The sequence below is a fragment of the Bos mutus genome, chromosome X (assembly GCF_027580195.1).
Source record: "Bos mutus isolate GX-2022 chromosome X, NWIPB_WYAK_1.1, whole genome shotgun sequence".
NCBI classification, from domain to species: domain Eukaryota; kingdom Metazoa; phylum Chordata; class Mammalia; order Artiodactyla; family Bovidae; genus Bos; species Bos mutus.
The window spans coordinates 88,198,009-88,215,779 of NC_091646.1; the positions used below are offsets into that span (position 1 = coordinate 88,198,009).

General features: G+C 41.9%; 1 protein-coding gene across 1 annotated transcript in view; it reads left to right on the top strand.

Moving 5' to 3' along the window:
• MAOB (monoamine oxidase B) overlaps positions 1-14,407 on the top strand; it is a 120,910-nt gene extending 106,503 nt beyond the window's left edge. Inside the window, exons 10-15 of the mRNA XM_005891518.2 lie at positions 1,050-1,103; positions 4,354-4,411; positions 7,737-7,834; positions 11,247-11,358; positions 12,111-12,173; positions 13,386-14,407. Coding sequence (XP_005891580.1) covers positions 1,050-1,103; positions 4,354-4,411; positions 7,737-7,834; positions 11,247-11,358; positions 12,111-12,173; positions 13,386-13,538 — 538 coding nt within the window. The 3' untranslated portion in view covers positions 13,539-14,407. The remainder of the gene's footprint in view (positions 1-1,049; positions 1,104-4,353; positions 4,412-7,736; positions 7,835-11,246; positions 11,359-12,110; positions 12,174-13,385) is intronic.
• The last annotated feature ends 3,364 nt before the right edge of the window (positions 14,408-17,771 follow it).

Sequence of the window (17,771 nt, forward strand, 5' to 3'; positions counted from 1 at the left end):
CTTTTCTCCAAATCCAGCAGTAAGAAAGATCTTATTGATTTTTTACAAATAATGTCTTCTGGTAATTCCCTGATAGTCCACTGGCTAGGACTCCACACTTTCATTACAGGGGACACAGGTTCGATCCCTGCTCAGGTCCTACAAGCCACATGGCAAGGCCAAAAAATAATTTTAAATAATATCTTACAATGGGTAACAATTTAGAAAGGAATTAAAATATCAGTAACATTTTAAAATGTGTTATACTAGTTTTCTTCTTCATGTTTGGCACTGGGAGTTGATATATTATGGTAAGCTATCTTTTGTGAAAGCATGATATGAAGATTTGACTTATGGTGTTCCACTAACAAGGCTTCTTGTGGAGGCTACATGAGCATCGATGGTACTTATGTGGGATGCTGAGATTTCCCATAAGAGAGAAGCCAAGGCCAGCCCAGTCCTCAGTTTGGTAGGGAAGAGCAACGTAGATATGGTTGTCATGGGGATGAAGAGGTGGTGATTACCTGGAGCAGCCAAAACTGAGAAGGATCTTAGGATATGTATGAGTTTATTTCAGAGAGAGCCAAAAGTCAAAAGAGGGAGATCAAAGCCAGTTGGTTAGTTGACAATCATAGGGCTGGAAATGGAGGCAGATTCTAGAAGGCTGGGCAATTGGGAGAAGCATATTGAAAACAGAACCAAAGAACAAGAACTGGATGGAACTGTAAAATCTCAGGCACATCTTAAATAGGCATTTGAGATCCAGGGTGTATTCCTATTGACCACCAGCCATATATGGGGAGATAGCTTAGTCATGGTATACCCCTAGGCAAAAATTATGACCAGTGATCTGTTTTTAGTCCCTTGAGTTCCTAAAACTAGAAGGTATCTTTTAATGTCAGGAGTGTAACACGTAAATAGTAAAACATGGAACATAAAATAAGATAGTGTGTTGTTTGTTTCTTCTGGCTTACTTTTAACTTGTACACTAGACACATGTGTAGCTATAGAAATGAGGCCAAGATGATAGCACCCATTGATTTCCCCATTTTCTTATTTGTATGTTTTAGATTTATCCTTGCCCACAAAGCCAGAAAGCTGGCTCGTCTTACCAAGGAGGAAAGGTAAGGAAAAAAGTATCTGTTCTTTCTCCCTCCCTCTCTGCCTCCCTCCCTTCCTTCCTTTCCCCCTCTCTCCTTTCCTGCACCACCCCATACCCCTCTCCTTTTTTCCTCTGTTTCTTCTTTCTACCTACTTTCAACTTCACTTTAACTTTTTAACTTAAAGACTGCTTAATGTGTATTCCTAACATGACATGTCTGTTAAGTTTCATCATGAGGGTCTTGTAGAGAGGCACAAGGCTGATAATTGAAGAACCAAGTATTCAAAATAATATTTGTTGAGTTTATCATACATAAGATACCATGCAAGGAGCTATGGAGAATACAAAAATGGATATAGCCCAGGAGCTGAAAACTTACTGGGGGAGGAGATAACCAGGTAAACAAACGACCCCTTGCAGGGCAGTCTGCCATACATCCTGCATGAATGATGCATAACAATGAAAAAGTATAGGTACAGACGGACTAGGTTCCTTGGAGGTGGCAATTTCTTTCAGCAATTGGTATTCACCACTACCAACTATTTATTCCCATACCACCCCTGATAACATGGTGTGCTTCTGGCATGGTGTGCGTGCTTAGTCATGTCTGACTCTGCAAGTCCAAAGACTGTAGCCTGCCAGGCTCTTCTGTCCATGGGATTTCCCAGGCAAGAATACTGGAGCAGGTTGCTGTTTCCTTCTCCAAGGCACATTCCCAACCCGGGGATCAGAGCCATGTCTCCTGTGTCTCCTGCTTTGGCAGGCAGATTCTTTACCACTGCGCCACCTTGGGAGCCTCCCTGATAACATATTTACCAACTAAGAGCCCCTGGAGGGCTTCCCAGGTGGCACTAGTGGTAAAGAACCCACCTGCCAATGCAGGAGATGCAGGAGACATGGGTTTGATCTCTGGGTTGGGAAGGTCCCCTGGAGAAGGAAATGGCAACCTACCTCAGTATTCTTGCCTGGGAAATACTATGGACAGAAGAGCCTGGTGGGCTCCAGTCCATGGGGTCACAAAGAGTCGGACATGACGAGCATGCACGCACAAGAGCCCCTGGATACATTATGGCACACCCTCTCCTGCCTCCATTCTTAGCTCGCTGCTTTATGACTATTGCCACCACTGTGCTTGGCCAGGGCTATGGAGGGCTGATTGGACCACTTACCTAAAAAATGTCCCCACTAGAATATTAAGATCCAAGGAGGGATGGATTGGGAGTTTGGAATTAGATGCAAACTCTTATACATAGAATGGATAGACAACAAGGTCCTGCTGTATAGCACAGGGAACTATACTCAATATCTGGTGATAAACCATAATGGAAAAGAATAGGAAAAAAAATGTACAAAAATTACATACAATAAAACATATTATAAACCAATAAGAAAGTAGTATTATCTGTAAATATTAATATTACAGTATTAAGTAAAATAAAATGTTGCAAAACAGTAAAAAGAAAAAAATGCATGAAAGTAGGAAGTTTTGTCTGGTTGGTTCACTGCTGAATCTCCAGTGCCTGGAACAGATCTTTTCCCAATATGTCTTTTGATCATATTTATGGCTTATTCATTTTATACTATAATAAATATTTAGCTTTTTATGAAGTTAGGTTGATCTGTTTTTAAAATCATTGCTTCTGAATGGTCTATCATGCATAGAAAAGACTTTCCCATTTCATTTCAAGATTGTTTTAAAGTACTCATTTTCAGTGCTTTTCTGTTTTCATCTATTCTGTGTAAATCTTTGATCCTTCTGAAATATATTTTGGTGTAAGAAGTCACATAGGAGTCCAATTTTGCTTCTTTCAGGGTAGCCATTTGTCCCAGTGCCATTTTATCAAATAATCTATCTTTTCTTCATGAGTTTAAAATGCCCACCTTTATGATTCTAAATTCCCTTATGTATTTGGTTCTATTTAATTTTCTTTGTTCTGTCTGACTATTCCTCTGCTTCTGCCAAATTAGTCCATTTATGTAAAAAGAAATTAGAAAGAAAAAGTGAAAGAAAGAGAGATGGCAGGGTAGAAAGAAGGGAGGAAGGATGGAAGGAGGAGGGATGGAAGAGAGGGAAGAAGGGAGGAGAAATTAGGAATTTTCTTTTTAAATTTATTTTATTGAAACATAGCTAATTTACAATGTTATGTTAATTTCTTCTGCACAGCAAACTGATTCAATTATACATATACTAGGCATCTTCATATATTTTTACTTGTAGAAAGAGTTCCTGTATTTAAAATAATAATAATGATAATAATACTAATACTTTTGAAAGTCATTGGCCTAACTTTATAACACCTGTAAGATCCCGTTTAACAATGCTATTCTCTAAAAATCAGAATGGAAATAAGTCTAATCTTGTACCTTAATTAACTAATTATAACTTTTGGCTTGTATCCGATTCCCCCATAAGACTAAATCTCTTAAGAGCTATCATTTATCAAGCATTATTACATATGTACCAGTTGTTGTGAAGATAGTGAGGGACAGGGCAGCCTGGAGTGCTGCATGCAGTCCATGAGGTCAAAAAGAGGCGGACACGACTGAGCAACTGAACAACCACCACCAGTTATTCACCTGGAAACTTTATATGCTTTCTACCCATGGTTCTCAAACTTAATCACCTAGAAGGTTTGTGAAAACACAGATGTGCCACTGCTGTTTCTGAATTGGCAGGTCTGGGATGAGATCTGAGAGTCTGCATTTCTGACAAGCTTCCAAATGATGCAGTTGCTACTGGTCCTGGGGCCACACTGTTTTACTGTGATTAGTGAAAAAATCAGGCAAGTTTGTGGACAAAACTAAAGGTCGAAGAGCTTAAGTAACCTGCTTAAGACTTCACAGCATGGAGGAGACAGAAGCAGAATTCAAAGTTGTTCTTTCTCCACTTTGCTCATTTCCTCTTAGTGGGATGAGGAGAGAAGGAGGGTAGCAGGAATCCTATCCTGATCCTCCCAGAATCTCCAGTGCTTAGGAAATTGACAACAGGTACACAAGGTTTCCTTCGATGAATGAGTAAATTGCCCTGTGCCCCTGGTGATGCAGGCAATGCATCCCTTTCTTTTCATTATAACTTTTTGTGACCTCGTAGATTTCAGATACTGGAACTAAAATAAAGTGCCTTGTTTTGAAAAGTTAAAATCAAATGTCAAGTGGAAGCAAAAGTTCAGAGGCTCAGAATCTTTTTGAATGATGAGAATCATAGGTACCTCTTCCGCTTTTGCTTCCTTCTTCATTTTCATTTATTTATTTTTTCTCCCATCTTCCCATAGGTTGAAGAAACTCTGTGACCTCTATGCAAAGGTTCTGGGCTCACAAGAAGCTTTGCACGTAAGGCTTCCCAACCCTTCCCTATGGGAGAGAGATCTTGCTTTTCTTTTTCTCTTTTTCTTTCTTTTTTTTTTTTCAACTTTGGCAGCACTATGCAGCATGTGGGATCTTAGTTCCCTGACCAGGGATTGCATCTGTGCACCCTGCAGTGGAAGCTGGGAATCTTAACCACTAGACCACCAGGGAAGTCCTGAGAGATCTTTCTTTGTTGTCTTGGGCCTAGCAGTGATGGGCTCATGCAAGTCAGGTTCTAGAGCTCATGTTTTCCTTGGTCTATTCTTGGAGGGCTGTGCACAACAGGGCTGGTCAACTTATGAGTTGTCCCAGAAGGGATGGGCCCTGGCTAGTGGCAGCTTGAAAAGTGAAAGTGAAGTCACTTAGTCGTGTCTGACTCTTTGCAGTCCCATGGACTGTAGCCTACTAGGCTACTCTATCCATGGGATTTTCCAGGCAAGAGTACTGGAGTGAGTTGCCATTTTCTTCTCCAAGTGGCAGCTTAAGGACCCTGCAAACTAATGTGTTTTACATGATGCTACCCTTGTCCCTGAGTTTAGAGCTCTTCCTGGAGCAGGGAAGCAATGCTGAATGGCTCAAGGTGAGCCTTAGCTGAGCTTCCTAGACATCTTTGCAGGTAGTTCTCCTCCCTTCCGCGTGGCTAAAGGTGGGATGATATGGGAGGCAGGGAAGTAGGGGCATTTGGTGATAATCAAAGGACCTAATGTGCCCATAACCAGTAACCATAATCACCACCCCCATCAATATTTAAAACAATCAGCTGACATTTCCTTCCATTCACCAGACTGCTGGGTTTTAATGTTTTGACACGGATTACATCACCTTTTGAAAGCTATTATTAAATCCAGTTATCCATGAAGCATTTGAAGACAATGGAAAACAATGTACAAATGAGCGGTTAAAGCATAAGGAATATCTAATGAAGGGGCTAAGAATATTTAACTTGTTAAGCCTCTTAAATCCAAATCTCTGCACCACACATCATGACCTACTTGAACAGCTCTGTGGCTTCATCTTATCCCTTGAACATTTATTTTGCTCAACTTTGCAATGGCTGATTTCCTCCTAGTCAAAAGTTGTTGTGGTTTTTGAATTTGTCATTTATGTTCATCCTTTTAAAGCAAGAGTTACTTGTTATAGGTGAAACACATGCTCTTGAAGCTTCAAAGAATTTGTCCACAACAAATGAACAAGAATGACAAATTGATTGGTTTGGAGAGAAACATAATAATAATGAAGAATGGGTTTTGTTTCATTTTTCACTGTCATACACCATTTAACAAGATTAAATATAAGCATAGCCTCTGGACACAAGGATACTATGAGTGAGGTAGCAAAATCCAAACTCTATGCACATTAAAAATTAATCCTGTCACATCTGCTGAAATTGGCTGGTCTTTCTATTTAAAAATTACAGTTCAAGATATTTCTCCCTGGTAGATACTCAAGCTTTATTGAAGTTACGTTCTGAGACACTCTCAGGCTGAGGCAGTGCAGAGCTGAGGTTCCTCCAACCACCTGTGAGATGGTTGTTTGGGGAACCCCAGTGGGAGGGAAAAGCAGTTCTCAAATTCCCAAAAAGCTGATCATTTTTAACAGGGGAACAGTCTCTTTTTCATAGAAAAATATGTAAAATTAATTTCTGATGATAAAAATGAGTTGTTTGCTCTTGGCATAGAGAGTGGCAGTTGCTTTGGCATTTGTCCTGGGATCAGGGAAAGGTGAAACATGAAGTCCAAACTTTCTTCTGATTGGCTGACTGGATATAGGCAGAGAAGCATGCTTGTAAGGTGGTTATCACACTCAGATGCAGAGAGGGAAGAGGGCTGGGCCAGAGGCATCAGAGCCACTTATACCTAGCAGAAAGGGCTTGTGCCCTTTTGTTCATTGTTACAAATAGCTATCCAAAGTCCCATGTGTGACTACAATTGTTTTAAATGAAACATCTTTTCCAAATCTCTTTTTACAATTAACATTTTTCTCTTAAGACTTGCCATGCTGATTTTATTAACAACTTTTCAAAATAATGCTTAATGATAACACTTATGCTTACTTTTTTTAGTACAACTTGAAGTTCACAAAACCTCAGCTAATGTTTTGCCTGTTCATGGCAAAAACATTTTTCAGGCTGATCGTTGCCTGTATGTATTGCCATTAATGGGCTTCAGCTGGTAAAGAATCTGCCTGCAATGCAAGAGACCCCAGTTCGATTCCTGGGTCAGGAAGTTCCCATGGAGAAGGGATAGGCTACCCACTCCAGTATTCTTGGGCTTCCCTTGTGGCTCAGCTGGTAAAGAATCTGCCTGCAATTCAGGAGACCTGTGTTTGATCCCTGGGTTGGAAAGATCACCTGGAAGAGGGCATGGCAACCTACTCCAGTATTCTTGCCTGGAGAATCCCCATGGACAAAGGAATCTGGCGTACTACAGTCCATAGGGTCTCAAAGAGCCAGACATAACTGAGTGACTAAGCACAGCACAGCACTCCACGTTTCCATCAACACAATTGCCTACATACCATGAAAACATTAAGTCGTCTGTCCTGGCTTCTCTTAACAAAGTTGACTTGCACCAAAAATGTGAATCTGGTCATTCTTTTTACTTAACAGGAAGTCTTTCTACTTTTTTTTTCCTCCTCCTTACTCTAGTAAGCATAAATCCTTTTTCAAACTTGTCCTGAAACTATTAGGCACTAAAGCTTCTTAACACCTAAGACCACTTTAAACATGAGCTAGACAATTGCAATTTATGAACGGTACCTGGGACATGAATGAAGCAAGTGTGAAAACTAAGTCAGAATTTCTTAGAAGTTTATAAACAAGGACATTTACATGTCCAAAGTCGTATCTCTAAAAACATCATAACAATAAAGCTTTATTTTAGACATAGGGCTTTCCTGATAGCTCAGTTGATAAAGAATTTGCCTGCAGTGCAGAAGACCTCCCCTTTGATTCCTGAGTCAGGAAGATCCACTGGAGAAGGGATGGGCTGCCCACTCCAGTATTCTTGGGCTTCCATTGTGGTACAGCTGGTAAAGAATCTGCCTGCAATGCAGGAGACCTGGATTCGATCCCTGGGTTGGGAAGATCCCCTGGAGAAGGGAAAGGTTACCCACTCCAGTATTCTGGCCTGGAGAATTCCATGGACTGTATAGTCCATGGGGTCACAAAGAGTTGGACACAACTGAGTGACTTTCGCTTTAGATATATGTTGGTTCTCCAGTATGAAGCCTACCGTGATGTGTTTGATTTATTCTGGATGAGATCACTTCCTTTGATTCTTCTCTGAGTTTTTGTTACTCTGCCTTGCAGCCAGTGCACTATGAAGAGAAGAACTGGTGTGAGGAGCAGTACTCCGGAGGCTGCTACACTTCCTACTTCCCTCCTGGGATCATGACTCAATATGGAAGGTAGAGTAAAAGTGGGCTCAGTTCTAACTGAAATTCCCTGAATCTGAATCCATAACTCTAAGAAAGTTCATGTAGCTCTTCTCCCTTGTTTCTTATAAATGCTGGGGGAAAATAATCCCCAAATCTCTGGGTTCCTTTGTATCTTGTGAATCTCACTACTGAAGTCATTGCAATGCCACATCATGGTGGCACTTTGGACTCTGAATTCCTCTGAAGGAGCAATCCCAATCAATAGAACCAAAGAAGACTGCAGCCTAAGATTAGGAATTTAGATAGGGGGTTCATGTATATTGTCAGAAGAACTGTCTTTATAGCAAGTGTAGGGCTCAGTGAAACTTCCTCAAATGGTACCACATAAGTGCCAACATGGGTACAGCATTATAAAAACAACTTGAGTTCTAGACTGGGGATAAAGGGACTTGGATTCCACTCCTGATTCTACCAATAACCAACTTTTCCATCCTGGACAGGCCACTTGTCTCTGAACCTTGTTTTCCTTATCAGGTGTATGAGAAAACACAAGGTAGCATACAGTAGACAAGAATCAGTATATTAATGAGAGCATACTTTCTTTAAACATCTTTACTGGGATATAATTCACATACCATTACTTTGCCAACAAAGGTCTGTCTAGTCAAAGCTATGGTTTTTCCAGTGGTCATGTACGGATGTGAGAGTTGAACTATAAAGAAAGCTGAGCACAGAAGAATTGACGCTTTTGAACTGTGCTGTTGGAGAAGACTCTTGAGAGTCCCTTGGACTGCAAGGAGATCTAACCAGTCCATCCTAAAGGAGATCAGTCCTGGGTGCTCATTGGAAGGACTGATGTTGAAGCTGAAACTCCAATACTTTGGCCACATGATGGGAAGAACTGATTCACTGGAAAAGACCCTGATGCTGGGAAAGATTGAAGGCAGGAGGAGAAGGGGATGACAGAGGATGAGATGGGTGGATGGCATCACTGACTCGATGAACATGAGTTTGAGTAAGCTCCAGGAGTTGGTGATGGACAGGTAGGCCTGGCATGCTGCAGTCCATGGGGTTGCAAAGAGTTGGACACAACTGAGTGACTGAACTGAATTCACATACAATAAAATTCACCCATTCAAAATGCATAATTCAATGGCTTTAGCATTTTATAGTGTTGTGCAGGCAAGTATGAATCATTAGTGTTTAGTTTATTGTAGTTAACAAGGTATGAATTAATAATACAGCAGTAACTATTGACCGTTAGAGTAATACTAAACCAAGAGATCATTTGGTACCAAGAGCTCAATCTAAACAGAATAGGAAATGTAGAGTGATGAGTAAAAGCCTGAGTATGCAACAGGAAAAAAAAGAAAGGGTGTGAGTAAATGTAAACGGCTAATCAATCTGTTCGTGAAAACCAGTCAAAGAAGGATTAAAACCTGCTTGTGAGAAGATACGTAGTGGCTTTGGTTAGCACTGTCCCATCCTCCTGAAGATGGCAAAATATCATCTACGAGATCATTCTGTGGTAAAAGGGCACCACCTGATTAGTTACTGGGTCAATAAACTAATTTTTGTATATGCTGATTGTAGACTATGTCAGTAATAATTGTTTCATTCATCACTTATTACCTGTGTGCCAACTATTTGCCAAGCATTCTGCTAAAAACTTCAGTATAGGCAGACCTTGAAGATATTGAGGGTTCAGTTCCAGACCACTACAATAAAGTGAGTCACACAATTTTTGGTTTTTGGTTTCCTAGTGCATAGTTTCCTTGTTAGTACAGTGATGAGTATCCCTACCTGTCAGGTGGGAGACCGGGGTTACATTACCCGAAGCAGAGGTGAGCTCTTTTGAAGCTTCCCAGGTGGCACTGTGGTAAAGAGTCTGCCTGCAATGCAGGAGACTCTGGTTCGATCCCTGGGTTGGGAAGATCCCCTGGAGGAGGGCCTGGAAACCCACTCCAGTATTCTTGCCTGGAAAACCCTTCTTGAATACCCTTAGGCTCTGCAACCCGTGCTGGCTATGGATAATTCCAGATGATGCTGTGTATTGTTATCAGGATTCTAGTCTTTTATAATATCTTCTAGTGTCCTCCTGGGTTTTTTTTTCTTGATGGCTGCAATAAGGGTAGGTGAAAGAAAACCCACCAATTCAAGCCAACTCGTTTTGTTTTCTCTGAAAGGTCCAGTGGTGTACAGTGTTGTCTAAGAGTGAGGGTATTAGCTCTGGACATCCACATCCATTATCTGGAATATAATGGAAACATGGAATAGGATGAATAATGCCATATTGATGGTGCCCTCCTTATGGTATTTTTGTCAGGGTAACAGCAAACAGTCCCTCTTAGAAACCAAGTGCTGTGACCTTCTGTCCTATTATGTAGCATATGGGCTTCTTGTTGTTACTGTTGCTTAGTCACTCAGTTATATCCGACTCTTTGCAACCCCATGGACTATAGCCTACATAGCTCCTCTGTCCATGGGGATTCTCCAGACAAGAATGCTGGAGTGGGTTGCCATTTCCTCCTCTAGGGGATCTTCCTGATCCAGGGATCAAACCTGCATCTCTTACATTTCCTGCATTGCAGGGGGATTCTTTACCACTAAGCCACCAGGAAGCCCACGACAATTTTCTTTAGTGGAGGCAATAGCCAAACAGTGCTGACATCAGAAGACTACCTTTAAGCAGCTGGAAGTAAGTCCTTCATTCTTGAAGGAAGGTCTAGGTGGACCTAATGTCCACCATAGTTCCTGTACTTCCATATTCTCATCTGCAAAATGAGGATAATGATAGTATTGACTTCATAGGGTTGTGGTAAAGATTAATGCACTTAGAGGAGTGCTTGGTGCCCCCCAAAATGTTAACTGCTTATCATTTAATGCAATAAAACTCTTCACACTGATAAAGTGCTCAATGAATGGTTATTGTGGAGCCATAGTGATATGCACAGATTTGTTGAATGTTACTGGTAAGAAAGGTTTTAAAAATCAGTGGATCATGCCCCTTAAGGGATGGGGAAGCTGGAGCTCAGTGAGAGGACACTTTGCCAAATTCACTGGTGGAATGACCAGGTGGGAAACTGGGGTACGAGTCTCCTTGTTCAAACCTGGTGAATCATAAAAGGAGCTTATCCATGACCCGGCACATATAGTTTCTCACTTCATGTACTCAAAGCAAATGCTTCTTTTACCTCAGCTGATGGCAGCCCCTTTACCTGTAAGCTCTTGGTGCAGGAAGGAATTTTGGATTTTATTCCACTTTTGTCTGTGACAAAGATCATGCAAGAACTGAAGGAAACTATGAACCTCATTCCAAAATTGCCATTGGACCTCCTGACATTTAAAATCTGAGGAAAGTGACCAGCCTTGGTCTTTGTAGGAAGGCTCTCTTCTGGCTCTCTGAGACTGACCACTTTTATCTCTTTGCTTTCTTTTCAAGGGTTCTACGCCAGCCAGTGGGCAGGATTTACTTTGCAGGCACAGAGACTGCCACACACTGGAGTGGCTACATGGAGGGGGCTGTGGAGGCTGGCGAGAGAGCGGCCCGAGAGGTGGGGCCTGAGGTCATGCGCTGTGGAGAAGGAAGTAACTCAGGGTCCTGACAAGCAGGTTAAAGATGTCTGAGATCCTGGAGGCCAACTGCCCATTAACCCCCATCTGAAAAACCACAAAACACCCTTTTAACAGTAGTCTTGGGTGAAATGAACACCTTAACCCCAAAGTAATGAGTCCAAGGTAAAAAGACTCCATGGGGCAAAATATCACCATGGCTATACTTGAGAGAGAACCTCGGTCTGATATTATGAAACCAAACATGTTTACCCTAGGACTCAGAATTCATTTATGTATTTTCTGACAGTTCCTCTGGTCTCATCCCTATTAAGGCATGTTTGCAGCTACTAAGATTTATTGTGAGTCTAATGATTGTGCTTAGTCTCTTAGTCGTGTCTGACTCTGTGCGACCCTATGGACTATAGCAAGAATACTGGAGTGGGTTGCCATACCCTCCTCCAGGGCATCTTCCCAACCCAGGATCGAACCTGAGTCTCCTGTGTTGCAGGCAGATTCCTTACCACTGAGCCACCAGGGAACCCCAAGATGCCACAGATGAAAGATCTTTTGGACATTTTTTGAAGGTTCAGTGGACTACACTGGCTTTTACCCTGGAGTGTATAATGGATATCCCAAAAGACATTGTTAGTCTGTATTTAAAGAGCAGATTAGGAGATTAAGAGAAAGATTAGTAGATTGGGAGAAAGACAGTGTTGTTTTTGTTATTCACCAACATGCTCTTTCTTTTCAGATTCTGCATGCCATGGGCAAGATCCCAGAGGATGAAATCTGGCTGCCTGAACCAGAGTCTGTGGTAGGTTCTATTTCATTTCATGAATTAATTTCTTTCCTTTGAGAACAGTTATTTGCAAATAGAACACACTTGTATATATTCACAGACCCTCCCCTTAGTGATTCAGCCCATGGATGTTTAAAGGGATGTCATGGGTTAGGGCAGAGGTGAGGGATTTAGAAGACCTTTGATAAATTTGTAGTTGCCACATGCCTTGCAAATTATTAGGAAAAAGTATTTTTTTGGTCTGGTGAGATTACTTAGAGAGTTCTAGGCTTATTAAGAACTCAATAAAGGTCTCTTGAATAAATCTCTAACCTGGTGATAGGGTGGAGGAAATGAAGGGAAGATAAGTCAGTATACTCTGTTCAGAGGGCAAATAAGTGGAATGAAACAGAGCAGATTTAAATTAAAAATGCATTTTCAATATGCCTATCATTTTGTAATAAGACCCCAGGAGATTTTCCTGACTGGAAGGAAGGATACGTAGAGGGATAGAGTGAAATGCATTGTAAAGGACAAGAGTCTGAAAGGTCAGAGTTACTCGTCTATCAGGTAGAAGGTCAAAGGCAATAGCCTGGCCATCCTGAAGTCTTTCTCTTAGTGCTTCTGTCAGAGATGGGATTGAGGACTGAGTGGACCATAGATCAATTCACTCAACACATATTTATTGTGCAACCTGCCACTGGCACAATACTTATTGTGCCATCAGCCACTGGGATAATGGTACAACCGCACTTTCAGAGCTCAGCATGTGGTGGGGAGAAGAGATGACAACCAAAAAGCCCCATGTGTGATAAAGATGACATGCTGAGAATGTAAAAAGAGAGAGTCAACTTAGCTTGGGGGCACTGGAAAGGCTCCTGGAGGAAGTGAGGGGGAAACTGAGGCTTGAAGTTAGTGGTCAGAGTTAGCTAATTCAAGGGCCCCGTGGTTGAAGAGCATCACTGACTCAAAGGACATGAACTTGGGCAGACTCTGGGAGTTGATGAAGGACAGGGAGGCCTGGCATGCTGCAGTCCATGGGGTCGCAGAGAGTCGGGCATGACCAAGCAACTGAACAACAACAACCGGTGGGGAATGGAGATGAATGTTCTGAGCGAAGGGAGTGTGATGTTTCATGGCCTGGAGGTTGGCAAATGTGAGTCACATTCAGAGAACTGGGGGAAATACAGACTTCTTGGAGCAAGGTGCACAAGCCCTGTACTGACACCAAGTATTCTCTGACCCCAGGATGTCCCTGCGAAGCCCATCACCACCACCTTCTTGCAAAGGCATTTGCCCTCCGTGCCAGGCCTGCTGAAGCTGATTGGATTGACCACCATCTTTTCAGCAACTGCTCTCGGCTACCTGGCCCACAAGAGGGGGCTCCTGGTGCGAATCTAAAGAGAGGGCATCTGTAACCACACCCTGGTGTGTGGGTTTGGGGGAAGGCATTGTAATAAAGTTCCACAAAGATGCAAAGAATGTAGAGTGAGGCGGCGAGCATGATGATCAGTCAGACTTTCTGACCACAGGATACACAGTCTCTTTCTCCATTTTGACACCTGTGTATTGTCTAGTACCTACCTTAGCACTGTCTCACCCACTTCCAAGTTCACTGGCTCCAGAATCTTTACAGTAGTTAAATTGGCTTGTGAAAGGTCCTTGCTATCCTACTATACATTGCCCAGGCGCACACACACACACACACCCACACACACACACACACCCACTACTTTTTTCTTACCTCTATGGCTTTGTGCTTGTCCTTCCTCTTTCCTGTAATGTCCACAACCTTCCAGGTTCTCTGCATTTGTCCTTAGAATCCCATATTGTTACAGCTGGAAGAACTTAGACACCATCCAACCCTTACTTTCTATTTTCGAGTTGAGCAAACTGAAACGGAGAGAGGAGGAACTTAATGGCTCAGTGTCCACAATAAGTCACTGATATTTTGGTGACTAGGACACAGGTCCATTGCTTTATCCCATCTCTCAGGATGGATTGCCCAATCACCCTTCTCTACTCCCTGCCAAGGTCGCTGTGTTCCCTTGGGTAGGTTTACTCTGTACTAAGCTGTTTTGTGCTGCTCAGATGCTACTACTCAGTATATATCCTTAAGTCTTACCGTCTTGCGCAGTGTGCCTTCAGCTCATTTTACTTTTTTTTCGTGGTAAGAGTTCTTGTCTTTTCTTCCTTTTGTATCCTCCACTGAATCTGGATACAAAGGTTGGTGCACATTTGGGTAATTCAAATAAAGTTGATTGACCAGATGTCTGTTGTCTTTTATTTCTGGGTAATGACTTTCAGGGTTTTGATAGATCAAATCAAGATTCAGTATTAGGCATATAATTGAGGCTTAAAAGCATTTAGTCAAAATTTCCTTGAAGCTCAGATGATGCATGCATTTTGATTGTGTGATCCATCATGGGTGGCGTCTATGTGAGCACTTGGCAAGTGATTTATAATGATATGATAAGGATGCTAAAAGACAAAGCTCCTTGTTTCTGCCCCCCAAAAGTCTGTCAAAATAATTGACATATTAATAAGCAAGATGCTTTAACAATTAAGATAATTGTAATATTTCAGTTGACCTTTCATATGCCTGTTAGTGCAAAGCTTTTTACTAGGTACACTCATTAATTTAAAACCACAGTTCCACAGTCCATTAAATCCTATTTGAACTACTTTTTAAATGAGATATTCATTTCAAAGTACTCATACATTTCAACTCCCAAGGTCAGCTTTTATCAGGATATATGTTAAATCCATAAATGACAATTCTCACATGCTCCTTTAGAAAATGAATGTTATTATTCTTAGCATAAATGACATTTAAGAAATCTCCCAGGATTAATCAATAATAATATAGTTTCTGATTTTGCAGTGACATTTACACTTGTGAATTTGTAGGAACTTTAGAGACTAAATGAAGAGATGAAAAAACCAACTAAGACTTATGAAGTGATTTCCTTAGCAGTCTCATGGTTGGGACTCCGAGTTTCTACTGCAAGAGGCACGGTTTGGATCCCTGGTCAGGGTACTAAGGTTCCCACATGCTGTGTGGCACGGCCAAAATAAAAAGACTTCTGCAACAATTTTGGTTTTTGCATCTGTCTAGAAATATAATGTATTTGGCTTAGGAGTGTCTACTTGAGCATGTTGCCCTTTAAAACAGCCCCACCCACCCTGAGAGTTGTCATACTACTCAACTCCAGCGTATCCATTAAGTGAAAAATGTTTGTGCTCACCAGGCTCCTCTGTCCATGGAATTCTCCAGGCAAGGATTCTGGAGTGGGTTGCCATTCCCTTCTCTGGGTTATCTACCTGATTCAGGGATCAAACCCGGGTCTCTTGCATTGCAGATAGATTCTTTACCATCTGAGCCATGAGGGAACACCCATTATGGAAGAGTCAAGTAAGAGATTACCTTCTTCAGGAATCTCCTGGACCAGCCAGGAATCTCCTTCCTCAGGAGTTACCTTCTACCAGGAATTACCTTCTTCAGGAACCTCCTGGTCCTCCAGCCAGGCCGGTGGAGGATGCCCAGTGCTCTTCCAGGGTTACTTCTTGTTCTGTAAGACACAGAAAAGAAAATGAAAGTGCTAGTCGCCCAGTCATGTCCGACTCTTTGTGACCCCATGGACTATGGCCCTCCAGGCGCCTCTGTCCATGGGATTCTCCAGGGAAGAATCCTGGAGTGAGTTGCCATGCCCTTCTCCAGGGGATTTTCCCAACCCAGGGATCGAATGTAGGCCTCTCACACTGCAGGCAGGCTCTTTACCGTCTGAGCCACCAGAGTAGCACTTAAACTGTGATACTGCAATTATGACATCTTGTTAAATTACATGATTTGAGGTGCCAAGTTACATTCGATATTAATTACCAAGGTAAAGCCTGAGGTAGATGAAAATGGGTAAATGAAAGACCTAAAAACCAATTTCTTGTCTGATGAAACCTCTCACCAGTTTTGAGCATATGAAAAGAATGAAAATTTAAAAAATTTTTTGAAATATAGTTGATTTACAATATTCTGTTAGCTTCAGGTATACAGCAAAGTTATTCAGTTACATATATATATATATGTATATACATACATATGTTCTTTTCATTCTCTTCTGTTATAGGCTTTTTTCAAGAAAATGAATATATGTGGAATCTAAACAATTACACAAATGAACTGCTTTACAAAACAGAAATACACTCACATAGTACACAAACTTATGGTTACAAAAGGGGAAAGGGGGGAGGGATAAATTAGGAGTTTGCAATGAAAATCTGAACACTACTGTATATAAAATGGGATTCCCACATGGCACTAGTGATAAGGAATCCACCTGTCAATGCAGGAGAATTAAGAGACGCAGTTTCAATCCTTGGGTCGGAAGATCCCCTGGAGGAGGGCATGGAAACCCACTCCAGTATTCTTGCCTGGAGAATCCCATGGACAGAGGAGCCTGGTGGGCTACAGTCCATGGGGTTGCAAAGATTCGGGCACGACTGAAGTGACTTAGCATACATGCATGAGAATATAAAATAAATAGCAAGGCCCTACTGTCTAGCACACAGAGGGGATTTGAAGGGGTAGATTCGTGAAGAGATCTCTTTAGAGAGAGCTACCATTCTTGAGTCCAGCCCACCCCAAAAGGGAGGGCCAGGGTTTTACCTTCTCATCTGAAGCCTTGTGAGAAGGTCTTCAAGGAGACCCTTTCGACCGCGTGAAACACCCCAGAGGAATTTAAAGTCTTGGCTTTTGTTCAAGACACTTCTGACTGGAGAGTAAGGGTATGCCACCGAGACTGCCAGAAAACAGGAGCTGCGTGGGGATCAACATTGAGGGACAAAGGAGAGGTCTTCCTGTGCTATGGTAGTCAAAGTCAGAAAAGGCCAGCACAAAATTCCCTGAAAAAAAATCTGTAAGTGTCCCCACAAGAAAAAGTCAGTTCTCATAACAGCCAGGCCCAGAGCATATAAAACTATCTTAGAAGAGGACGGGTCAAGTAGGAATGTTCAGGAGCCCTTTTCCCTCCTCCCTTTCCACACTCAACCCATGAAGTCCCAGAATTCACAGTTGTCAAGATAAGCAAGGAGAGGAAAAGCTAACCACAGGCTCCTGCAAGATCCTAAATCAAGTTTAGAGGTTTGCTTTTTACACAATATTAGACAGGCTTCCCTTGTGGCTCAGATGGTAAAAAAAAAAAAAAAAATCTGCGTGCAATGCAGGAGACGCTGGTTCGATACCTGGCTTGGAAAGATCCTCTGGAGAAGGGAATGGCAACCTAGTCCAGTATTCTTAACTGGATAATTCTATGAACAGAGGAGCCTGGCGGGCTACAGTCCCTAGGGTCACAAAGAGTCAGACACGACTGAGGGACTAACATCTTCACACTTTCAATATTAGACATTCAAATTATTGAATTGAAGCTGTGCTTTGTGATTTAAAGAAACCTTAGGATTGCCTCTAATTTAAGAGTGATTGGTAAAATCATAGACCTGCCCAGGTTTTCAGCAAGAAGGGAAGACATTTCTCTCACTGTTCAGGTTTAAATGAACAACAGAAGATAAACTTGTGATTTCTATGCATCCTATTGAATGCACTGGTGTTATTGTCACCTATTCATGAGAGCAGAGACTGTC